This window comes from Zophobas morio, unplaced genomic scaffold (assembly GCF_036711695.1).
Source record: "Zophobas morio isolate AGI-343-1 ecotype UQ-CSIRO unplaced genomic scaffold, CSIRO_AGI_Zmor_V1 ptg000018l, whole genome shotgun sequence".
NCBI lineage: Eukaryota > Metazoa > Arthropoda > Insecta > Coleoptera > Tenebrionidae > Zophobas > Zophobas morio.
Genome location: NW_026972123.1, coordinates 6,260,884 through 6,287,804, shown reverse-complemented (window position 1 = coordinate 6,287,804; position 26,921 = coordinate 6,260,884). Strand labels below are relative to the sequence as shown.

Below are 26,921 nucleotides of genomic sequence, written 5' to 3'. Positions count from 1 at the left end.
TTTTCAAGTGATATTTTTTTTGTAAAATGTGAAAAAATTTGGGAGTTCCCTGAGGTCTTTTTTTTAGAGAAACTGAAAGAATCCCGTTGTCTTCCTGTGAAAGAAGTTTAAATAACAATCTGTGGGCCTTTTGCGGTACTTTTTGCTACAATGCGATAGAATTTTGGGATTCCCTAATGTTAGTTTTTAGAGAAACTTAAAGAATGAATGTTGGGGAACCTTAGGGTTTTTACCCTAAAATGTGAAAGAGTCCCGGGGTCCCCAGGGTTTTTTTTTAACCTTAAAAATCTTGAGATCCCGTTTGGAAGAGAAGTTGAAATAATCTCAGGGCCCCTTGGGTTATTTTTTGCAACAATACCATAGAATCTGGTTGTCCCCTAGTGTTATTTTTTTCTAAAATGCCCAAGAATCTAGAGGTCCCCTAATGTCTTTTTTTAGAGAAGCTGAAAGAATGTTGGGGAACCTTAGGGTTTTTTTCACTAAAATGTGAAAGAATTCCGGGCTCTTCTTGTGTTATTTTTGCTACAAAGCGATAGAATTTCGGGGTTCTCTAATGTTACTTTTTTCTCAAAATACGAAGGAATCTGGAGGTCCCTTAATGTATGTTTTTAGAGAAGCTCAAAGAATCTTGGGGGCCCTGGGTTTTTCCCCTGAAATGTGAAAGAATCCCGAAATCTCCTAGTTTTTTTTTTAACCTTAAGAATTTTCGGGTCACCTTTCGTAGAAAATTTTAAATAATATCAGGGCCCTTGTGTTATTTTTTGCTACAATGCCACATACTGTTGGGATCCCCTAGTGCCCTAGTGTCACTTTTTCTGAATGCGAAGGAATCGGGGATTCTCTAATATTTTTTTTGCACTCATGACCTTTTTTGATAGTTTTCGCGCATTCACCAGAGTGCGGGAGGTCGAACTTCCCGCACACGTGCATTTAACTTCCCGTTGCCATGATAACCTTAAAATACTCGGGTAGTGTCAACATTGTGACGTGTTGACGGCGCTGTCAATGGCGTTGTTTATAAATAACTCACAGTTAATCTCTTCAGTTTAAAGGTTTATTCGTCGCAAAAAATATTGTACACAACACGTTCGTGAGCCTGCTTCCCGCATTCACGCAAATGCGGCACTCCCTTCGGTCGTGCCTCAAACAAGCGTTCATGCGGGAAGCAGGCTATCCCGAACTAGTTGCGTAAATTACTATTTTAGAGGAGCTGTAAGAACCTTGGGCGCCCTAGGGCTTTTTCCCTAAAATGTGAAAGAATCCTGGGGTCCCTTGGATTTTTTTTAACTTTAAGAATCTCGGGGTCCTTTTATGAAGAGAAGTTTACATAATCTTGAGGCCCCTTGTGTTATTTTTTGCTAAAATGTGAAGAATCTGGAGGTCCCCTAAGGTCTTTTCTTTAGAGAAACCTATACGTTTTTTCCTCTAAAATATAAAAGAATCCTGGGGTCCCATTTTGAAGAGTTGCTATTCTCCAGGTCCCTTGTGTTATTTTTTTGCTGCAATGCTATAGAATCTCCAGATTTTCTAGTTCGGGGTCCTCTTTTGAAGAGTAGTTTAAAAAACAATCTATGGGCCTTTTGCGTTATTTTTTGCTACAATGTTTTCTAAAATACGAAAAAATCTGGAGGTCCCCTAATGTCTGTTTTTAGAGAAACTTAAATCATGTTGAGGAGCCCTTGGGTTTTCCCTAAAATGTGAAAGAATCCCGGGGTCCCCTTTTGGCGATAAATTGAAATAATCTCAGGGCCCCTTGCGTTATCTTTTGCTACAATGCCATAGGATCTAGTTATCCGCTATTATCATGTTATTTTCTTCTAAAATGCGAAAAAATGTGGAGGTCCCTTAATGTTTTTTTTTTTAGAAAAGCTGAAAGAATCTTGAGGGCCCTTGGGTTTTTTACTTAAAATGTGAAAGAATTCCGGGGTCCTATTGTGTTATCTTTGCTACAATGCGATAAAATCTCGGGGTCCCCTAATGTGTGTTTTTTTTTTTTTTAGAAAAACTGAAAGAATCTTGGGGGCTCTGGGTTTTTCCCTTAAATGTGAAAGAATTGCGGGATCCCTTAGTGTTTTTTTTTTAAGTTTAAGTATCTCCGGGTCCCCTTTTGTAGAAAAGTTTAAATAATCTCAGGGCCCTTGTGTTATTTTTTGTTACAATGTCACAGAATCTTGGAGTTCCCTAGTGTAATTCTTTCCAAATACCAAGGAATCGGAGGTTCCCTAATATCTTTTTTTTTTTAGAGAAACTGAAAAAAATCTTGGGGCCCTTAGGGTTTTTTCGTTAAAATATGAAAGAATCCCGTAGTCCCCTTATGTTTTTTTTAAACTTTAAGAAATTCGGATTTCCCTTTTGAAGAGTAGTTAATCTCCGGGCCCTTTGTGTAATTTTTTGCTACAATGATATAGAATCTCAAGATTTCCTAGTGTTACTTTTTTCTAAAATACGAAAGAATTTGGGGATCCCCTGAGGCCTTTTTTTTAGAGAAACTGAAAGAATCTCAGGGGGGGGGTCTATGGTTTTTTCACTAAAATATGAAAGAATCCTGGGATCTCCTTGTCTTGTTTTAACTTTAAGGATCCCGGGGTCCTCTTATGAAGAGAAGTTTAAACAATCTATGGCCTTTTTCGATATTTTTTGCTACAATGCGATATAATTTCGTTTTTCTAAAATACGAAAGAATCTGAAAGTCTGCTAATGTAATTTTTAAAGAAGCTTAAAGAATGTTGGGGGAGCTTGGGTTTTTTTTCCCCTAAAATATTAAACTATTCCGGAGTTCCCTGATAATTTTTTTTAACTTTAAAAAATCTCGAGATCCTCTTTTGAAGAGAACTTGAAATAATTTCGGGGCCCCTTGCCATAGAAACTGATTGTCCCCTAGTGTTACTTTTTCTAAAATACCAAAGCATCTACAGGTTCCCTAATATCCTTTTTTAGAGAAGCTGAAAAATCTTGGGGGGGCTAGGTTTTTTTCCCTAAAATGTGAAAGAATTCCGGGGTTCCCTTGTGTTTTTTTTAAACTTTGAGAATCTCGGATTTCCCTTATGAAGAGTAGTTAATCTCCGGGCCCTTTGTGTTATTTTTTGCTACAATGATATAGAATCTCAAGATTTCCTAATGTTACTTTTTTCTAAAATACGAAAAAATTTGGGGATCCCCTGAGGCCTTTTTTTTAGAGAAACTGAAAGAATCTCAGGGGGGGGAGTCTATGGTTTTTTCACTAAAATATGAAAGAATCCTGGGATCTCCTTGTATTGTTTTAACTTTAAGGATCCCGGGGTCCTCTTATGAAGAGAAGTTTAAATAATCTATGGCCTTTTTCGATATTTTTTGCTACAATGCGATATAATTTCGTTTTTCTAAAATACGAAAGAATCTGGAAGTCTGCTAGTGTCATTTTTAAAGAAGCTTAAAGAATGTTGGGGGAGCTTTGGTTTTTTCCCCTAAAATATTAAACAATTCCGGAGTTCCCTGATAATTTTTTTTGACTTTAAAAAATCTCGAGATCCTCTTTTGAAGAGAACTTGAAATAATTTCGGGGCCCCTTGCCATAGAAACTGATTATCCCCTAGTGTTACTTTTTCTAAAATACCAAAGCATCTACAGGTTCCCTAATATCCTTTTTTAGAGAAGCTGAAAAATCTTGGGAGGGCTAGGTTTTTTCCCTAAAATGTGAAAGAATTCCGGGGTTCCCTTGTGTTTTTTTTTAAACTTTGAGAATCTCGGATTTCACTTTTGAAGAGTAGTTAATGTCCGGGCTCTTTGTGTTATTTTTTGCTACAATGATATAGAATCTCAAGATTTCCTAGTGTTACTTTTTTCTAAAATACGAAAGAATTTGGGGATCCCCTGAGGCCTTTTTTTTAGAGAAACTGAAAGAATCTCAGGGGGGGATCTATGGTTTTTTTACTAAAATATGAAAGAATCCTGGGATCTCCTTGTATTGTTTTAACTTTAAGGATCCCGGAGTCCTCTTATGAAGAGAAGTTTAAATAATCTATGGCCTTTTTCGATATTTTTTGCTACAATGCGATAGAATTTCGTTTTTCTAAAATACGAAAGAATCTGGAAGTCTGCTAGTGTCATTTTTAAAGAAGCTTAAAGAATGTTGGGGGAGCTTGGGTTTTTTTCCCTAAAATATTAAACAATTCCGGAGTTCCCTGATAATTTTTTTTAACTTTAAAAAATCTCGAGATCCTCTTTTGAAGAGAACTTGAAATAATTTCGGGGCCCCTTGCCATAGAGACTGATTGTCCCCTAGTGTTACTTTTTCTAAAATACCAAAGCATTTACAGGTTCCCTAATATCCTTTTTTAGAGAAGTTGAAAAATCTTGGGGGGGCTAGGTTTTTTTCCCCTAAAATGTGAAAGAATTCCGGGATTCCCTTGTGTTTTTTTTAAACTTTGAGAATCTCGGATTTCCCTTTTGAAGAGTAGTTAATCTCCGGGCCCTTTGTGTTATTTTTTGCTACAATGATATAGAATCTCAAGATTTCCTAATGTTACTTTTTTCTAAAATACGAAAGAATTTGGGGATCCCCTGAGACCTTTTTTTTTAGAGAAACTGAAAGAATCTCAGGGGGGGGGGGATCTATGGTTTTTTCACTAAAATATGAAAAATCCTGGGATCTCCTTGTATTGTTTTAACTTTAAGGATCCCGGGGTCCTCTTATGAAGAGAAGCTTAAAGAATCTATGGCCTTTTTCGATATTTTTTGCTACAATGCGATATAATTTCGTTTTTCTAAAATACGAAAGAATCTGAAAGTCTGCTAATGTAATTTTTAAAGAAGCTTAAAGAATGTTGGGGGAGCTTGAGCTTTTTCCCCTAAAATATTAAACAATTCCGGAGTTCCCTGATAATTTTTTTTTACCTTTAAAAAATCTCGAGATCCTCTTTTGAAGAGAACTTGAAATAATTTCGGGGCCCCTTGCCATAGAAACTGATTGTCCCCTAGTTTTACTTTTTCTAAAATACCAAAACATCTACAGGTTTCCTAATATCCTTTTTTAGAGAAGCTGAAAAATCTTGGGGGGGCTAGGTTTTTTCCCCTAAAATGTGAAAGAATTCCGGGATTCCCTTGTGTTTTTTTTAAACTTTGAGAATCTCGGATTTCCCTTTTGAAGAGTAGTTAATCTCCGGGCCCTTTGTGTAATTTTTTGCTACAATGATATAGAATCTCAAGATTTCCTAGTGTTACTTTTTTCTAAAATACGAAAGAATTTGGGGATCCCCTGAGGCCTTTTTTTTAGAGAAACTGAAAGAATCTCAGGGGGGGGGGGTCTATGGTTTTTTCACTAAAATATGAAAGAATCCTGGGATCTCCTTGTCTTGTTTTAACTTTAAGGATCCCGGGGTCCTCTTATGAAGAGAAGTTTAAACAATCTATGGCCTTTTTCGATATTTTTTGCTACAATGCGATATAATTTCGTTTTTCTAAAATACGAAAGAATCTGAAAGTCTGCTAATGTAATTTTTAAAGAAGCTTAAAGAATGTTGGGGGAGCTTGGGTTTTTTTTCCCCTAAAATATTAAACTATTCCGGAGTTCCCTGATAATTTTTTTTAACTTTAAAAAATCTCGAGATCCTCTTTTGAAGAGAACTTGAAATAATTTCGGGGCCCCTTGCCATAGAAACTGATTGTCCCCTAGTGTTACTTTTTCTAAAATACCAAAGCATCTACAGGTTCCCTAATATCCTTTTTTAGAGAAGCTGAAAAATCTTGGGGGGGCTAGGTTTTTTTCCCTAAAATGTGAAAGAATTCCGGGGTTCCCTTGTGTTTTTTTTAAACTTTGAGAATCTCGGATTTCCCTTATGAAGAGTAGTTAATCTCCGGGCCCTTTGTGTTATTTTTTGCTACAATGATATAGAATCTCAAGATTTCCTAATGTTACTTTTTTCTAAAATACGAAAAAATTTGGGGATCCCCTGAGGCCTTTTTTTTAGAGAAACTGAAAGAATCTCAGGGGGGGGAGTCTATGGTTTTTTCACTAAAATATGAAAGAATCCTGGGATCTCCTTGTATTGTTTTAACTTTAAGGATCCCGGGGTCCTCTTATGAAGAGAAGTTTAAATAATCTATGGCCTTTTTCGATATTTTTTGCTACAATGCGATATAATTTCGTTTTTCTAAAATACGAAAGAATCTGGAAGTCTGCTAGTGTCATTTTTAAAGAAGCTTAAAGAATGTTGGGGGAGCTTTGGTTTTTTCCCCTAAAATATTAAACAATTCCGGAGTTCCCTGATAATTTTTTTTGACTTTAAAAAATCTCGAGATCCTCTTTTGAAGAGAACTTGAAATAATTTCGGGGCCCCTTGCCATAGAAACTGATTATCCCCTAGTGTTACTTTTTCTAAAATACCAAAGCATCTACAGGTTCCCTAATATCCTTTTTTAGAGAAGCTGAAAAATCTTGGGAGGGCTAGGTTTTTTCCCTAAAATGTGAAAGAATTCCGGGGTTCCCTTGTGTTTTTTTTTTAAACTTTGAGAATCTCGGATTTCACTTTTGAAGAGTAGTTAATGTCCGGGCTCTTTGTGTTATTTTTTGCTACAATGATATAGAATCTCAAGATTTCCTAGTGTTACTTTTTTCTAAAATACGAAAGAATTTGGGGATCCCCTGAGGCCTTTTTTTTAGAGAAACTGAAAGAATCTCAGGGGGGGATCTATGGTTTTTTTACTAAAATATGAAAGAATCCTGGGATCTCCTTGTATTGTTTTAACTTTAAGGATCCCGGAGTCCTCTTATGAAGAGAAGTTTAAATAATCTATGGCCTTTTTCGATATTTTTTGCTACAATGCGATAGAATTTCGTTTTTCTAAAATACGAAAGAATCTGGAAGTCTGCTAGTGTCATTTTTAAAGAAGCTTAAAGAATGTTGGGGGAGCTTGGGTTTTTTTCCCTAAAATATTAAACAATTCCGGAGTTCCCTGATAATTTTTTTTAACTTTAAAAAATCTCGAGATCCTCTTTTGAAGAGAACTTGAAATAATTTCGGGGCCCCTTGCCATAGAGACTGATTGTCCCCTAGTGTTACTTTTTCTAAAATACCAAAGCATTTACAGGTTCCCTAATATCCTTTTTTAGAGAAGTTGAAAAATCTTGGGGGGGCTAGGTTTTTTCCCCTAAAATGTGAAAGAATTCCGGGATTCCCTTGTGTTTTTTTTAAACTTTGAGAATCTCGGATTTCCCTTTTGAAGAGTAGTTAATCTCCGGGCCCTTTGTGTTATTTTTTGCTACAATGATATAGAATCTCAAGATTTCCTAATGTTACTTTTTTCTAAAATACGAAGGAATTTGGGGATCCCCTGAGACCTTTTTTTTTAGAGAAACTGAAAGAATCTCAGGGGGGGGGATCTATGGTTTTTTCACTAAAATATAAAAAATCCTGGGATCTCCTTGTATTGTTTTAACTTTAAGGATCCCGGGGTCCTCTTATGAAGAGAAGCTTAAAGAATCTATGGCCTTTTTCGATATTTTTTGCTACAATGCGATATAATTTCGTTTTTCTAAAATACGAAAGAATCTGAAAGTCTGCTAATGTAATTTTTAAAGAAGCTTAAAGAATGTTGGGGGAGCTTGGGCTTTTTCCCCTAAAATATTAAACAATTCCGGAGTTCCCTGATAATTTTTTTTTACCTTTAAAAAATCTCGAGATCCTCTTTTGAAGAGAACTTGAAATAATTTCGGGGCCCCTTGCCATAGAAACTGATTGTCCCCTAGTTTTACTTTTTCTAAAATACCAAAACATCTACAGGTTTCCTAATATCCTTTTTTAGAGAAGCTGAAAAATCTTGGGGGGGCTAGGTTTTTTTCCCTAAAATGTGAAGGAATTCCGGGGTTCCCTTGTGTTTTTTTTAAACTTTGAGAATCTCGGATTTCGCTTTTGAAGAGTAGTTAATCTCCGGGCCCTTTGTGTTATTTTTTGCTACAATGGTATAGAATCTCAAGATTTCCTATTGTTACTTTTTTCTAAAATACGAAAGAATTTGGGGATCCCCTGAGGCCTTTTTTTTAGAGAAACTGAAAGAATCTCGGGGGGGTCTATGGTTTTTTCACTAAAATATGAAAGAATCCTGGGATCTCCTTGTATTGTTTTAACTTTAAGGATCCCGGGATCCTCTTATGACGAGAAGTTTAAATAATCTATGGCCTTTTTCGATATTTTTTGCTACAATGCGATAGAATTTCGTTTTTCTAAAATACGAAAGAATCTGGAAGTCTGCCAATGTTTTTTTAGAGAAACTGAAAGAACCTCAGGGGGGGATCTATGGTTTTTTCACTAAAATATGAAAGAATCCTGGGATCTCCTTGTATTGTTTTAACTTTAAGGATCCCGGGGTCCTCTTATGAAGAGAAGTTTAAATAATCTATGGCCTTTTTCGATATTTTTTGCTACAATGCGATAGAATTTCGTTTTTCTAAAATACGAAAGAATCTGAAAGTCTGCTAATGTTTAAAGAAGCTTACAGAATGTTGGGGGAGTTTGGGTTTTTTTCCCTAAAATTTTAAACTATTCCGGAGTTCCCTGATAATTTTTTTTAACTTTAAAAAATCTCGAGATCCCCTTTTGAAGAGAAGTTGAAATAATTTCGGGGTCCTTTGTGTTATTTTTTGCTACAATGCCATAGAATCCGATTGTCCCCTAGTGTTACTTTTTCTAAAATACCAAAGAATCTAGAGGTTCCCTAATATCCTTTTTTAGAGAAGCTGAAAAATCTTGGGGGCTAGGTGTTTTTCTCTAAAATGTGAAAGAATTCCGGGGTTCCCTTATGTAATTTTTTTTTCTAAAATGCGAAGAAATCTGGAGGTCCCCTAATGTGTGGTTTTTTTCTTCAGAAAAACTGAAAGAATCTTGGGGGGGGCTGGGTTTTTCCCTTAAATGTGAAAGAATTCCGAGATCATTTAGTGTTCTTTTTTTTAACTTTAAGGATCTCCGGGTCCCCTTTTGGTAAGAAGTTTAAATAATCTCGGGTCCCTTGTCTTATTTTTTGCTACAATGTCACAGAATCTTGGACTTCACTAGTGTAATTTTTTTCTAAATGTCAAGGAATCTTTTTTTAGAGGATTGCGGCAGCTGAGGTTTTTTCCTTAAAATGTGAAATAATTCCGGAGTCCCTACATGTTTTTTTAAACTTTGAGAATCTCGGAGTTACCTTTTGAAGAGTACTTAATTAATCTCCGGACCCCGTGTGTTTTTTTTTTGCTACAATGCTATAGAATCTCGAGGTTTCCTAGTGTTATTTTTCGCTAAAATGTGAAAGAATCCTGTGGTCCCCTTGTGCTTTTTTTAACTTTAAGAATCTAGGGGTCCTCTTATGAAGAGAAATTTAAATAATCTATGGCCGTTTGCGTTATTTTTTGCTAAAATGCGATAGAATTTCTGGATTCCCTAATGTTTTTTTTTTCTAAAATACGAAAGAACCTGTCTTTTTTAAAGAAACTTAAAGAATGAATGTTGTTTTTTTTTCGCTAAAATATTAAACAATCCCCAAGTTCCCTAATGTTTTTTTTAACTTTAAAAATCTCGAGCTGCCCTTTTGAAGAGAAGTTGAAATAGTCCTAGTATTTGTTTCTTAAAATGCGAAAGGATCTCGGGACGCCTTACTGTCTAGAAATCTTGTCAAGTCAAATGTCAATTATCTGTCATAGTCTCGGAAAATAATTACCCTGTTATAAATAAACGACAAATAAAAGTCTCTAAAAAAACTGCTTGTTTCCACTATACAAAAAAAAAAAACGCATGTTCATTGACTTGTTTACTAGCAAAGTATTTCCGTTTAATCTATTTCCATTAATAAAGATAAATAATAATTGTATGAATACATCGTTATCCGACAGCAGTATTAATCAGAATATCAGAGATCGCTTACAGGATCTGCCATCAAAAGAGCATGCGTTGAATTGTAAAGTTTGGACAGTGGTTAGTTATGTTATAAGATAATCAATATATTTACTACTACCCTATGTAACAATGTGATAATTTACATACAGTTCCACTACAACGAAGTCTTTGTTTGACAGGTTGCCGTCAACTCTAATTTACGTTCCCTTTTTCATATCAATTATGCAAGCCATCATTTGTCAATTTTTTTTTTTTTGTTACAGAGGGATTATGGAAATTCTGTGGACTCGACCAACCCACCGGAAAAGGTAAGAATAAAAATTATCATTGCAACATATAACAAAATAAAGAGAACAAAAAACAGAACAAGATGCATTAATAAAATACACAGTGTTCTATTTCAAAATCCTGAAATTTCGAAAATTGAAACAATATATTGGTTGTTTCATTCTGTACAATTGAAACTAATTTGAGTGTGTAGTTCATACAAGTTTCGCCTTTCACTATTTTTATATTTCTAATAATTAGTGACGCACCCTGTAGATTCAATTGATTGTAATATGTGATGAGAAGAGAACACCCAGTTTTTTGAAAAGTATTCAATTTCGTTGTTAACAGCTAGTTGTAGTACTTAACTCCTGTACAAATGTATCGTAAATGTGTCCATCAAGATAACTGTACTTACCTGTAGAGTCATCTTATTGGACACATTTACAGCAGGGACTAAAGGATAAACCTAAGGGCTAACAAAACTTGTCTCCGCTGTGAAGTCACTTGGAAATAGTGTTAGTTTTACTAATACAGTCCCTTTGAGATTAAAACACCAGAACTTGGTTTAACAATATTTGAGAATACCTGTTGCTAAGGAAAATCAAAAAAATTATGCAAGTTATGTAAGTGTCTTTCTCACTGCAGCTTGCTCTATAAATCTTTATATCATCAGCAAATACAACAAAGTTTCTCCTTAGACTAAAGCCAATATCATTAGCAAATAATGAAAAAAGTATCCGACCTAGAACAGAACCCTGAGGGACTGCTGATGTTAACACTCTGCCTGCATGAAAGCAATAAATGTCAAAAATTTAGTTTTGCGTCCTTGGCCTTGTACTTTTGTCCAACATCACACGAAATGTTTAAAGCTTCAGCTACATGCTTGAGCCCAATTCAAATCCAGATAAAACGTCAAAAATAATAATCATAATAATATAAATAACGTAAAAATTTACTTCCACCCACCGCCGCTCCACCCCGTTGACAAAATAATTTACCGAGATCCGTTACTTGGTGGTCCCAGCCCTACTCCCCCTGCCCCCTTCATTAACCCTCCTCGGCCGTCAAAGCCGCCGCGATCCGAGCTGTCAATCACGGCGGTTCCCTGCTGTCTCCCGGTCCGTACCTGCACCGGGCCCAGCACACCTGGTCCCTCGCATTATTCCCAATCCGTCCGAACGAAACGCAAACCAAACTGGAATTCCGTTATTACAAAACGCGACTGAGATTTCTGCTCTACTCTACACTAATTACGACATCCATCCGACTTTCTCCCGACCGGCTCAAATGTCAGTCAAATCACAATGGCCCAGAACGGGTTCGCTGCGGTGTGGGCCGCGATGGTACAAATAGCCCTAAGATGTTTGCCGAAAGAAGACGAATTTTACGCAAGAGTTTCGCTCCGCTGAGCTTTCGCAGCGGATGATCGTCAGGTAGAGGACGGATTGCCGGTAATTGCTGGGGGTGGGTGCGGAGGGTGGGGGTTTTATGGGTGCATGGGCTTGAAGGTAATGGATGGTCAGTTCGCAAATCGCAAGAAGTAAATGGGTGGAAGGAAGTGGTTTGGAATGTATGGGTGTCTAGATGTACGGATAACATTGAAATAGATCATAGATTAGTTTGTGCTTTTGTTGGAACGACAAATTCCAAATTGGGGTCACAAATATCACAATATTATAGATTTTTTAGTTAAAGAATTGGTGTAAAATCTCACTGGTGTGTCGAAAATTTAAGCGGGATAATGAAACTAAAACAAAAAATCGGCACCGGGAATTTATGCAGTACTTTCCTCAAACTCAAAAGGGTGAACTAATGCTTGTCAGGGTGGGTTGGGTGAGGTCAGATTTCTTCAGTGATATTTTTTTCTAAAAATTTATCAGACGATTTATCAGAGATTTTTTATTGTCTTAAAAAGTGAATCTTGAAAATGTTTACGAATACTGAACGTGCTCACTGCGCTCGCATTTTAAACATTTTTAGGATAATAAGTTTGGAGATTTCTTAGAACACCAAAACCTAGGTAACTTCGCCCAGATTCTTTCTTAATTACTTTTATAAGAAGAATAAACTCCTAAAAAAACATGTTAATGATGCGAGCGTAGCGAGCATTTGCTGATGTTATTAAAAATAAACTATTGCTGTTCCTGAGAAACTAAATTATTAATAAAAAATTGGTCAAAAGCTGTTTCGACAGAACTTCCCTCGCACCTAAAGTACAGTGAAACATTTTCAGCATTTTTGCAAGGACACGTATATCACCTTGGATTGGTCCACTGTAATGCTAAAAATAACAGTATTCAATTCCCAAAATTTTCTGGAAAAATGGAGTGAGCCGGTCCTGATATAATCAATAAAATAAATTGACACATTTATTTTTTTTAAGCCACCTGTTAAAGCAATTCTAAAAAATATGAGTGTGATGATAAATCACAAGTAAAAACTCATCACATTTTGCGAATTTCGGATAGATTTAGGAATTTAACTCGTTACCATAGAAATTTGCAATTTAACACCTTTAAATTTTACAAGTTTTTACAAGATTAATAGCGGCAAAATCAGTTTTATGTTAACAAGTACTTGGCCCGCCCACCCGCCCCCTATTTTATCAGAGGATATGTCATTTGCCGAAATAAGTCTTATCTTAGCAAGTCCTAGCCCTGCCCACCCTTTCTTTACCTTCTTATTAGAGGCTATTTTATTTGGCAAAATCACTCTTATTTTACCAAGTACTAGCCTCGCTGTTTAGAATTTTTGGGATTCTAGTGTCTTTGAGATTTTTAATATTTTTTAAATCTTTCCGATAAGGAGAATTTTAGATTCATTTAGAATCTTTAGTATCCTTACAATTGGAATCTCCATAATACTTCAAATTATAAGATTTTTAAGATCTTTAGAATATCTCAGTCATTAGAATCTTGGAAATTTTTAAAGACTTTGAAACTTTTTCGATCTTTCCCCATTTTCAAATTTTGGAATCCAAATAATTTCTAAAATTTTTAGGTTTCATTGCTAGCATTTCTAGAATTTTTAGTACCTAGACCATCTCTAGAATTTTTAAGACTACGGACTGTTATTAGTATTGACACCTTTAGAACTTTTGAAATTTTGGAACTTTTGATTACCTAGAAGTCTTAGAATCTTTAAAAACTCCACGGCATTTAGAGTTTTTAGAGCCTTTACAGTTGTTGCAGTCCTCAGAGTACTCAAAGTCCTTTTCTTTTTTCGAGTTTTCTGCACAAGAAATTCTACAATATTTTGGGTCTTTAGGTTGCCTAACTGTAATTTCTAGAATCTCTAATACTTTCACGATTTTTAAGTTTTTTAAGTCTTTCTTATATGTAGTATTTTTACTTCAGAATCCATAGAATTTCTAGAATCTTTAGAGTATTTAAAATTCCAGTGCCTCTAGAATTTTTAGTACCTAGAGAATTTCTATGATTTTTAATAGTTTAGAGATTGTATCATCTTTACAATTTTAACAATCTCTGAAATCGAGTAATCCGCTTAGAACCTGGTGAATTTTGAGAATATTTGAAACCTTTAGAATATTTAGAAATTTTGGAACTTCTTTCACTTTAGAATCATTGCAAGTTTTTACAGTGTTTACAGCCTTCTCAGAGTGCTCAAAGTCTAGAATCTTCAGATTTTCAGTAAGTCTAGAATTCCTGGGATCTCTAATGCCTTCAGAATCTTTATGATTTTTTTTATATTAGAATCTTTTCTAATTAGATAGAATTGTTCGAATTTTTCAAATCTTTGTTATCTTTAAAATCCATAGAATTTCTTTCTAGAAACTTTAGAACATTTGAATTTTCAGCATCTCTAGAATTTTTTAGTACCTAGAAGATCTCTCTAATTTTTAAGACTTTTTGGATATTTAGAGATTTTATCATCTTTGCAGTTTTAATAATTTCTAGAATGGTGAAATCCGCTTAGAACTTGTAAAATCTTTGGAATATTCGAAACCTTTAGAATAAGTATTTAGAAATTTTGGAACTTTTGATTACTTTATAATCCTTACAAGTCTTAGCAGTTTTTACAGTCCATAGGATTTTTCGAATCTTTCGAATCTTTGGAACGTTTGGAATTTCCAGGATTTCTAAAATCTTTACAATTTGCACAATTTTTGGGATTTTTAGGCTGATTAATTAGAATTTCTGGGATCTCTAGTACCTTCAGGATCTTTAAGATTTTTAGCCTTTCTTATATGTAATATATTTACTTCAGACTCCATAGAATTTCTAGAATCTTTAGAGTTTTTAGATTTCCAGTGCCTCTAGAATTTTTTTAATACCTAGAGAATTTCTATAATTTTTAATACTTTCGGATATTTAGAGATTTTATCATCTTTACAATTTTAACATTCTCTGAAACCTTGGAATCCGTTTAGAACCTGCTGAATTTTTGGGAATATTTGAAACCTTTAGAATATTTAGAAATTTTGGAAATTTTTTACTTTAGAATCCTTCCCAGTTTTTACAGTGTTTGCAGCTTTTGCCGTTCTCAGAGTGCTCAAAGTCGTTAGGATTTTTCGAATCTGTGGAAATTTTGGAATCACCAGGAGTTATAGAATCTTTAGAAATTCTAGAATCTTCAAATTTTTAGTAAGTCTAAAATTCCTGGGGTCTCTAATATCTTCAGAATCTTTAAGATTTTTTTATATTAGAATCTTTTCTAATTTATAGAATTATTCGAATTTTTCAAATCTTTCTTATCTTTATAATTCATAGAATTTCTTTCTAGAAACTTTAGAATCCTTACGAGTCTTAGCAGTTTTTACAGATTTTGCCTTTCGAATCTTTGGAACGCTTGGAATCATCAAGATTTCTAGAATCTTTACAATCTCTACAATTTTCTGGATTTTTAGGCTGCCTAGTTAGAATTTCTGGGATCTCTAGTACTTTCAGGATCTTTAAGATTTTTAAGACTTTTTTGTATGTAGCATCTTTAGTGTACTTACAATTGGAATTTTTCTAATCTTTCTAAGTCAAAGGAATTTTAAATTCTATAAAATATCTTGAATCATTCGAATTTTTGAAATTTTTGAAGGCTTTGAAACCTTATGAATCTTTCGAACTTTTGGAATTTTTGTTGTCTTCAGAATTCATAGAATTTCTAAAATCTTTAGAATATTTAAATTTCCAGCGCCTCTAGATTTTTTAGTACCAAGAAAATCTCTATAATTTTTAAAACTTTGGGATATTTAGAGATTTTATAATCTTTACAGTTTTAATAATTTCTGGAATGGTGGAATCCGGTTAGAACCTGTGAAACCTTTGGAATATTCGAAACCTTTGGAATATTTAGAAATTTTTGGAACTTTTGATTACTTTAGAATCCTTGCAAGTTTTTACAGTGTTTACAGCTTTTGCCGTTCTCAGAGTGCTCAAAGTCGTTAAGATTTTTCGAATTTTTGAAATTTTGGAATCACCAGGAGTTCTAGAATCTTTAGAATTTCTAGAATCCTCAGATCTTTAGTAAGTCTAAAATTTCTGGGATCTCTAATATCTTCAGAATCTTTAAGATTTTTTTATATTAGAATCTTTTCTAATTTATAGAATTATTCGAATTTTTCAAATCTTTGTTATCTTTATAATTCATAGAATTTCTTTCTAGAAACTTTAGAATCCTTACGAGTCTTAGCAGTTTTTACAGATTTTGCCTTTCGAATCTTTGGAACGCTTGGAATCATCAGGATTTCTAGAATCTTTACAATCTCTACAATTTTCTGGATTTTTAGGCTGCCTAGTTAGAATTTCTGGGATCTCTAGTACCTTCAGGATCTTTAAGATTTTTGAGACTTTTTTGTATGTAGCATCTTTAGTGTACTTACAATTGGAATTTTTCTAATCTTTCTAAGTCAAAGGAATTTTAAGTTCTATAAAATATCTTGAATTATTCGAATTTTTGAAATTTTTGAAGGCTTTGAAACCTTATGAATCGTTCGAACTTTTGGAATCTTTGTTGTCTTCAGAATTCATAGAATTTCTAAAATCTTTAGAATATTTAAATTTCCAGCGCCTCTAGATTTTTTAGTACCAAGAAAATCTCTATAATTTTTAAAACTTTGGGATATTTAGAGATTTTATAATCTTTACAGTTTTAATATTTTCTGGAATGGTGGAATCCGGTTAGAACCTGTGAAAACCTTTGGAATATTTAGAAATTTTGGAACTTTTGATTACTTTAGAATCCTTGCAAGTTTTTACAGTGTTTACAGCTTTTGCCGTTCTCAGAGTGCTCAAAGTCGTTAAGATTTTTCGAATCTTTGGAAATTTTGGAATCACCAGGAGTTCTAGAATTTTTTAGAATTTCTAGAATCTTCAAATCTTCAGTAGGTAAGTCTAAAATTCCTGGGATCTCTAATATCTTCAGAATCTTTAAGATTTTTTTATTTTAGAATCTTTTCTAATTTACAGAATTGTTGGAATTTTTCAAATCGTTCTTATCTTTAGAATACATAGAATTCCTAAAGATTTCAAACTTTTAAAGTCCCAGTAAGTACATATATGTATAGGTTTTTCAGCAACTATAGAATTTTTAAAACTTTCCGGATCTTTAAGAATTTTATCATTTTTAAAATTTTAACAGTTACTGGAATCTATGGAATCCCTTCAGAACGTCTAGAAGCTTTCAAACCTTTGATATCTATATATCAAAACATATGAATGCGATGTTAAATCACAAGTAAAAACTCGTCACATTGTGCACATTTTGGAAAGATTTAGGAAGTTAACTCGTTACTATGCAAGTTTGGAATTTAACACCTTTAAATTTCACAAGTTTGTACAAGATTAATAGGGGCAAAATCAGTTTTACCTTAACAAGTACTAGGCCCGCCCACCCGCCCCTATTTTCTCAAAGAATATGTCATTTGCCTAAATCAGTCTTATCTTAGCAATCCCTATTTTCTCAGAGGGTAGTACTTGCTAGTACTTGCTTAGATAAGACTGATTTTGGCAAACGCCATACCCTCTAAGAAAATAGAGGGCGGGTGGGCGGGCCTAGTACTTGTAAAGCTAATACTTAAGTATTTTGGCAAATGATATAAATCCTGCGAAAATAGGTGACGGATGGGCGTGGCCAGCACTTGCTAAGATAAGACTGATTAAACTTGTAAAAACTTGTTAAATTTAAAAGGTGTTAAATTGCAAATTTCCTTAGTAACGAGTAAAATCTGATTAGGTATTTATTTCGTAACAATTTAGTAATTAATTTTTCTGAGACACCATGTAGATGTAAGGAAATCCAAAAAATATGAATGCAGTGAAAAATCACAAATATAGACTGATCATATTGTGCACATTTTAGATAAGATTTATCCGGCAAAAGTTTGAGATGACCTCATCAATTTTTTGGAGGGGATAAGCAAATATATTTTGATTAGAATTTATTATGCTTACCATAAATTTAAACCATCTGCAAGCATTCAGTTTGGCAGATTCAAAATCAAATTGCAAAATGTTGTTTTATAATTTTGATTTTTTTCCAAAACTCAACACGGATTCATAAACTACAAATGGAGGAGTAGGTAATTTTATAAAAATTAAATAACACTGTAAATTTTGAAATTCACGTCGTAGGCATGATCAAAGAAATTTTCATTAGTGTTTACCATCAACACGATATTTCTAACATGGATATAAAATTTGACAACAATCGGTTTCAGAGATTACCTACTATAGCTTTTGAATCCTATAGAGATAAGGTGTCTTCAAAATAAACTATTAAGTCCACTGTTATTGGGAGTAAAATTCTACTGATCTTGTTTGTGTGTTTACTCAAAAGATTAGAATAATAACGATAGCAACAACTTTTGGTCGAGTAAATACGTTTGTAGGAAAATTAGGGTTCGTGCGTCATTCATATTCTGTTACAAACAATTTACCACCCGAAGACAAACCTGTGCGAGTCTTTCAGTCTCTGCAGTGTTATTTTTGTATTATTTTCACTTTATTGGTCGCAGTTACCTGCTCCTATTGTAACGCATTGTCATTGAATAATGTCATTCAAACATTCTTTTGCGACTCTCAGGTGACAAAGCTCATTCATTTTCCTTTATCCCGCTCTCCATCGGACCACGGCAAGCAGAAATCGCAGAACTCAAGCACCAACTTCGCTTCGAAACCACAACGAAATCAATTTTTAACTAATTCCCAAGCCGCATTAACATCCCACCGCGTCGAACCCATCAAAAATTACATCGACGGGCATACGTTCGGAAGACTTACGACTTTAACACCTTGGATTTGTCACGGTATTTTTTCTCCGACCATAAATAATGATATTTTGCCATCCATATTTCGTCTGTTAATTTTTCTCGATGAAAAATTGGCCGCGATAGAACTATCAATATCCTTCAGACGATCAATAGGTGTAGTACTCGGGGATGATTTATAATAACTTTCCATCATTAAGGATTTTTTAGGTCGGCACGTAATCCCGCGAGAGCTCGCCTGCCGAAAAACCTCGACTCGCGTCTTATCGCGCTAATTAATGGACTATCGCGATACGCGCGCATTGCGGAACATCGAATCGAAACCATTTCGAGTTTCTCGAAATCGACAAAAACCTCAATCGAACATGTTCAATTTGCGTTTAGTACAAAGGGTAGAGATATTGCTTTGTCAGCGGCGAGCTCGTGTCTAGACCTCGTTAAAAATGCGTCGATGATGGGAAAACGCAAAAAAGTCACAGAACTTTCTCATCGTCTTTTTGCCGGGGATTCGGCGAAACGAGGGAACGGCGGAGGAGAGGAGGGAAGGGGGACGGTCGTGGGGTTGAGGAACTACATTTTGAACAAAATTATTTCGTGCGCCGAGAACTGTTAACGTTCGAGAGATGCAATAATAGAATTTATTTTTTTAAGTTTGTTGATCTTCTTGACTTGTGTATTATTTACAAGTTACAAAATTTTGTTTTCTTCAACAAAACGGTAAGTTTCGTGAGGTCTATACTACTCTGATCTAACTGTGAGGATCAGCTCTGATGAAATTAATTTAATAAAAATAAAATAAGGAAGTATTGTAATCAAGTCCAGTGGGCAACTGGCTACTTTCATATTTTTTCGACTAATTTTTAGTACATAGAGGATCTTTAGAATTGTTTACGAATCTTGTGAAATTTTAACATCTTTACAAATATAAAAATCTCTTTGGAATCTATAGAATCCTTCTACCCATCCTAGAATTTTTGAAATATTTGAAATATTTAGAATTTTGGGAAGTTTGAACGTTTGATTACTTAAGATAGTCCTCCCAGTACTCAAAGCGCGTAGGATTTTTCGTGTTTTTCGAATATGTGGAAATTTTGAACATTTTATAATCAAAAAGTGTTCTAGGATCTTTAGGATCTTAGGTTGTCTAGAATTTCTGGGGTTCTAATGCCTTCTAAAATTTTTAGGTTTCATTCCTAGCATCTCTAGAATTTTTAGTACCTAGAGTACCTCTAAAATTTTTAAAATTACAGATTTTTATTAGTATTGAAATTTTGGAACTTTTGATTACCTAGAAGTCTTAGAGTCTTTAGAATCTACACAGCATCTAGAGCTTTTAGAGTCTTTACGGTTTTTACAGTCCTCAGAATACTCCGAGTCCTTTTTTTTTCGAGTTTTGATCACAAGTATTTCTACAGTTTTTTGGATCTTTAGGCTGCCTAACTAGAATTTCTGGAATCTCTAGTACCTTCAGGATTTTAAAGATTTTTAAGTCTTCCTTATATGTAGAATCTTAGAATCGTTTATTCATTTAGAATTTTTAGTATCCTTGCAATCGGAATTTCTCTAATCTTTCTAATTTAAAGGAATTTTAAATACTATAGAATACCTGGAGTCATTAGAATCTTTGAAATTTTTGAAGGCTAGAATTTCTAGAATTTTCAAATCTTTAGTATGTCTAGAATTCCTGGGATCTCTAATATCGTCAGTACCTTTAAGATTTTTTTATATTAAAATCTTTACTAATTTATAGTCTTCTGGGTCTTTGGAATTCTGGGATTTTTAAAATCTTTGGAATGTTTAAAAGCTTTGGAACCTTAAAATTTTTCGAACTTTTGGAATCTTTGTTATCTTTAGAATCCATAGAATTTCTTTGTAGGAAATTTAGAACATTTGAATTTCTTAGAAATTCAAAATTAGTACCTAGAAGATCTCTATAATTTTTAAGACTTTTCGGATATTTAGAGATTTTATCATCTTTACAATTTTAATAGTCTCTGAAATCGTGAATCCCTTTAGAACCTGTAAAACTTTTGGAGTATTCGAAACCTTTAGAATATTTAGAAATGTTGGCACTTTTGATTACTTTAAAATCCTTACGATTCTTAGCAGATTTTACAGATTTTGCCTCCTGAGAGTGCTTAAAATCATAGGATTTTTCGATTCTTCGGAGCGTTTGGAATTAACAGGATTTCTAGAATCTTTACAATTTCCACAATTTTTGGGATTTTTAGGCTCCCTAGTTAGAATTTCTGGGATCTCTAGTACCTTCAGGATCTTTAAGATTTTTAAGTCTTTTCTGTATGTAGCATCTTTAGTATACTTACAATTGGAATTTTTCTACTCTTTCTAATTGAAAGGAATTTTAAATTCTATAAAATACCTTCAAATATGTGGAAATATTGAACATTTTATAATCAAAAAGTGTTCTAGAATCTTTAGAATCTTAGGTTGTCTAGAATTTCTGGGGCTCTAATGCCTTCTAAAATTTTTAGGTTTCATTCCTAGTATCTCTAGAATTTTTAGTACCTAGAGCACGGATTTTTATTAGTATTGAAATTTTGGAACTTTTGATTACCTAGAAGTCTTAGCGTCTTTAGAATCTCCATAGCATTTAGAGCTTTTAGAGTCTTTACGGTTTTTACAGTCCTCAGAATACTCCGAATCCTTTTTTTTCGAGTTTTGATCGCAAGAATTTCTACAATTTTTTGGATCTTTAGGCTGCCTAACTAGAATTTCTGGAAACTCTAGTACCTTCAGGATTTTTAAGATTTTTAAGACATTCTTATATGTGGAATCTTAGAACCTTTGGTTCATTTAGAATTTTTAGTATCCTTACAATTGGAATTTTTTTAATCTTTCTAATTTAAAGGAATTTTAAGTTGTATAGAATCTTTCGAAATTTTAGAATCACCAGGAGTTCTAGAATCTTTAGAATTTCTAGAATTCCTGGGATCTCTAATATCGTCAGGTCCTTTAAGATTTTTTTATATTAAAATCTTTACTAATTTATAGAGTCTTTAGGGTCTTTAGAATTCTGGGATTTTTAAAATATTTGGAATGTTTGAAGGTTTTGCAACCTTTAGAATTTTTCAAACTTTTGTAATCTTTGTTATCTTTAGAATCCATAGAATTTCTTTCTAGAAACTTTAGAACATTTGAATTTCCAGCATCTCTAGAATTTTTTAGTACCTAGAAGACCTCTATAATTTTTAAAACTTTTCGAATATTTAGAGATTTTATCATTTTTACAATTTTAATAGTCTCTGAAATCGTGAATCCCTTTAGAACCTGTAAAACCTTTGGAATATTCGAAACCTTTAGAATATTTAGAAATTTTGATTACTTTAGAATCCTTACGAATCTTTGCAGTTTTTACAGATTTTACCTCCTGAGGGTGCTTAAATTCCATAGGATTTTTCGAATCTTTCGAATCTTTGGGACGTTTGGAATCACCAGGATTTCTAGAATCTTTACAATTTCCTGCCTGCCTAGTTAGAATTTCTGGGGTCTCTAGTACCTTCAGGATCTTTAAGATTTTTAAGACTTTTTTGTATGTAGCATCTTTAGTATACTTATAATTGGAATTTTTCTAATCATCCTAACTTAAAAGAATTTTAAATTCCATAGAATATCTTGAGTCATTCGAATTTTTGTCATTTTTGAAGGCTTTGAAACCTTATGCATCTTTCGAACTTTTGGAATCTTTGTTGTCTTCAGAATTCATAGAATTTCTAAAGTCTTTAGAATATTTCAATTTCCAGCGCCTCTAGAATTTTTTAGTACCTAGAGAATCTCTATAATTTTTAAAACTTTCGGATATTTAGAGATTTAATAATCTTTACAGTTTTAATAATTTCTGGAATGGTGGAATCCGCTTAGGACCTGTTGAATTTTGGGAATATTCGAAACCTTTAGAATATTTAGAAATTTGGGGACTTTTGATTACTTTAAAATCCTTAGGAGTCTTTACAGTATTTACAGCATTTGCCGTCCTCAGAGTGCTCAAAGTGGTTAGGATTTTTCGAGTCCTTCGAATACGTGGAAATTTTGAACAATTTATAATCAAAAAGTGTTCTAGAATCTTTAGGATCTTAGGTTGTCTAGAATTTCTGGAGCTCTAATGCCTTCTAAAATTTTTAGGTTTCATTCCTAGCATCTCTAGAATTTTTAGTACCTAGAGCATCTCTAGAATTTTTTAAATTACGGATTTTTATTAGCATTGAAATTTTGGAACTTTTGATTACCTAGAAGTCTTAGAGTCTGTAGAATGTCCATAGCTTTTAGAGCTTTTGGAGTCTTTACGGTTTTTACAGTCCTCAGAATACTCCGAGTCCTTTTATTTCGAGTTTTGTTCACAAGAATTTCTAGAATCTTTAGAATTTCTACAATTTTCTGGATCTTTAGGCTGCTTAACTAGAATTTCTGGAATCTCTAGTACCTTCAGGATTTTTAAGATTTTTAAGTCTTTCTTATATGTAGAATCTCAGAATCATTTATTCATTAAGAATTTTTAGTATCCTTGCAACGGAATTTGTCTAATTTTTCTAATTTAAAGGAATTTTAAGTTCTATTGAATACATGGAGTCATTAGAATCTTTGAAATTTTTAAAGGCTTTGAAATCTTAAGAATCTTTCGAGTCTTTGGAAATTTAGGAATCACCAGGAGTAGTATGTCTAGAATTCCTGAGATCTCTAATATCGTTAGGACCTTTAAAATTTTTTTATATTAAAATCTTTACTAATTTATAGTCTTTGTGGTCTTTAGAATTTTAGGATTTTAAATTTTTCGAATGTTTGAAGCCTTTGCAACCTTTAGAATTTTTCGAACTTTTGTTATCTTTAGAATCCATAGAATTTCTTCTAGAAACTTTAGAACATTTAAATTTCCAGCATATCTAGAATTTTTTAATACCTAGAAGATTTCTATAATTTTTAAGACTTTTCGCATATTTAGAGATTTTATCATCTTTACAATTTTAATAGTCTCTGAAATCGTGAATGCCTTTAGAATCTGTAAAACCTTTGGAATATTCGAAACCTTTAGAATATTTAGAAGTTTTGGAACTTTTGCTTACTTTAGAATCCTTACGAGTCTTTGCAGTTTTTACAGATTTTGCCTTCGAGAGTGCTTAAAATTCATAGGATTTTTCGAATCTTTCAAATCTTTGGAACGTTTGGAATCACCAGGATTTCTAGAATCTTTACAATTTCCACAATTTTCGGGATTTTTAGGCTGCCTAGTGAGAATTTCTGGGATCTCTAATACCTTCAGGATCTTTAAGATTTTTAAGCCTTTTTTGTATGTAGTATCTTTAGTATACTTACAATTGGAATTTTTCTAATCTTTCTAATTTAAAGAAATTTTAATTAAATTTAGAATGTTTAGAAATTTTGGGACTTTTGATTACTTTAAAATCCTTAGTAGTCTTTAAGAGTGCTCAAAGTTGTTAGGATTTTTCGAATCTTTCTAATCTTTGGAAATTTTGGAAACACCAGGACTTCTAGAGTCTTTAGAATTTCTAGAATCTTTAGATATTTAGTAAATCTAGATTTCCTGGAAACTTTAGCATCTTTGGGATTTTTTTATATTAGAATCTTTTCTGATTTATAGGGTCTTTAAGGTCTTTAGAATTCTGGAAATGCTAGAATCTATGGAATGTTTGAAGGCTTTGTTATCTTTAGAATACATAGAATTTCTAAAGATTTCAAACTTTTAAACTCCCCGTACATATATCGAGTTTTCAGCATCACTAGAATAGACTTTTCGGATCTTTAGGAATTTTATCATCTTTAAAAGTTTAATAGTCACTGGAATCTGTGGAAACCCTCTAGAACTTCTAGAAGCTTTGAAACCTTTGAATCTTCAGAATCTTTGAAAATTTTGAATATTTTAGAATAAACAAGATTTAGTTTAAAGTGTTTTTCATTGCTAGAATCTCTAGTATTTGAAGGCTATATCTAAGATCTTTAGTACCTTCAGGATCTTTAATATTTTAAAGATTTTTGATCATTTAGAAGTTTTACCACCTTTACAATTTCGATTCTCCTTAATCTTATAGGATATATAAAATCTTTGAGGCTTTGAAACCATTTGAATCTTTCTAGTTTTTCGAATCTTTTAAATTCCCAGCATCTCTAGAATTTTTGGTACCTAGACGAACTTTAGAATTGTTAAAATTTTGTGGATCTTTGGGAATTTTATGTAATTTTTTTAAAATCTCTAGAATCTGGGAAATCAATAGAATTTTTAAATTCAAGTCAAATAATCTTCGAAAATACTGGATCGTTTTTTGTCAAATTTTGTATGCATATTAGAAATATCATGTGGATGGTAAAACTCTAACCAAAATTGTTCTAATCACCTGAGCTGATTTGATCAGACTAGACTTAAGCTAATCCGACCTGATTTGACCTGAGTTGACCTGACCTGAACTGATTTAATCAAACATGATATGGGTGATATGATCCGACTTAATTTGGCTGTAGATAGAGTGTAGTAGAGTGCATAATTTCCGAACAAAAACTTGGATAGCAAAAATGGATCCTACTACGTAGACCATCTCCAATTCTGCTATAGATATAGGTCCACATTTAACGGAGAAGTTATCAATCCGAGCCCTTCTCGCGCACTTTTCCGCGCACGCTGCCCCACAGTCCGCACACAAACCCTTCCACGCATCCATCGAGGTCAAAGGGCGGCCCATGCCCTTTGTGCCCTCGAATCGAGGCCAGTCATTACGAATTCGCGTACAAATTTGCAGACGGTAATGACGGGGTCGGTGCTCAAACACGGGACGCTGCGCCGCTTTAAAACTATGTCAACACGGCAAATTGTGCATACACCCTCATTGTTGGATCGAGGGTCGCATCAAAGATGCATGAGATGGCGTTGGCAGCGCGCCCCGCTTCCGGCACACCGCCGCCGCTGCGCTGCTGGATGCTGTTTGGTTTTAATACATTTTCAATGAACGCCACTGAAAGAATGTAGGAAGCGAGTCGGGTTATCGACGATCTGGGGACGCCGGCTTTTAATTGGAATCGAGGTGACGCTGCCGCCGCCGGTGGCGGTGGCGGAGGCTTCGCGATGGCGGCGAGGATGGGAGTCTTCGGGATTGGTGAACCGTACCGGAGCGCACAGGGAAATTTAAGTTTTTGTTAAATTTTCGAGAGGTGGAGAAGCTGAAACTCGAGGGAGGAGGGTTACGAAATATTTATAAATTTACACGTTTTGTGGAAAATTAAGTTATACTACTTACAATAGCGTAACAGAATTTCACATTAGGTACAAAAAAAAACACGTAAGCAATGATTATACCGGGTGTCTGGAAAATGGCACATTAACGCTTCAACACTAGAGAAGATGTTAAAATTCCTGCCTTGTGCATATAACTAAGCTTGTAATATTTCAAAATTTTGATCATTTTTTATAAAAATTAGTCATTAGTACTTGCTAAGATAAAACTGATTTTGGCAAATAACATACCCTCTATGAAAAGGGAGGGTGGGTGGGCGGGGCTAGTACCTGCTAAGATAAGGTGAATTTTGGCAAATGACTTAAGTTCCAAGAAACGACAGGGTGGGTGGGCGGGGCTAGTATACCTACTAAAATAAGACTGATTTTGGCAAATGACATACCCTCTAAAAAACGAAAGGGTGGGTGGGCGGGGCTAGTGCCTGCTAAGATAAGGCGGATTTTGGCAAATAACTTACGGGCTCCCAAAATGATACACCATGGGTACTCAGGATCTCCCGAATTAAAAAATAAAATACTAAAAGCTTAAAGGATTTTTTTAAGTTCATCCAGTAACAAAATACCAAATTCATTTAAATTTATCCGAAAATAAAACACCAAGGGACCTAAAATTAACTGCGAACGTTTTAAACGTAGGGTTTTGAAAATTTTGCTGATTTGTAGCTTTGCTTTATTATATCAGGCTAACAACACAAAAAATCCAAATTATTGAAATACAAATAGAATGACATTTTTATCAAAAACGTGACAAATATTTCCATGGCCAACTGTAATCTAAAAACTTTTTGATCACCCGTTATATGTAAATTAGTTACCAAAATCTCTCTCCACCAAGGGACCCATCACCAGTCATTAAATGTGCGTCGTTCTAAGACCGGAATTATATGTCATAAATTTAGTAAATTATAAAATTCCACCACGAATGGTTTTTATCCGAGGCGAAGTCGAGGATTGCAAAACGAAACGCTACTTTTATTTTCCTGTTTGATATTTGTCGAAATTAACATTTTTGTTGAGAAATTTCAACATATGTTATTTATTATTTTTTTATTTAGTGCATAGTAATGGCAAAATACAGGGTGATTCAAAAAAATTAATGAATGTGCTGAATTTATTTTATTGATTTAATCAGGAACTACAAAACCGAATGCTTTGAAATCCTGCAGATGTTTTAAAGTTATCATAAGCATGCTAAATTTTTTATCAAAATGTATTTGCTCATCCCCCTAAAAAATTGATGACGTCACCTCAAAATTTTGCTGAACAAATCCTATCTTAATTGGCCACAGTGTGATTGATGATTGCATTAATATTTTTTAGATTTACTTATACAGGG

General features: G+C 33.8%; 1 protein-coding gene across 3 annotated transcripts in view; it reads left to right on the top strand.

Moving 5' to 3' along the window:
- Nucleotides 1–26,921, top strand: part of LOC135131081 (uncharacterized) — a 782,641-nt gene that overhangs the window by 448,662 nt on the left and 307,058 nt on the right. For all 3 annotated transcript variants that reach the window (XR_010280867.1, XM_064058612.1, XM_064058611.1), the window contains exon 5: nucleotides 10,109–10,153. Coding sequence is in view for 2 of the 3 variants with exons in the window: in XM_064058612.1 (XP_063914682.1) it covers nucleotides 10,109–10,153 (45 nt within the window). In the remaining variant the exon portion in view is untranslated. The remainder of the gene's footprint in view (nucleotides 1–10,108; nucleotides 10,154–26,921) is intronic.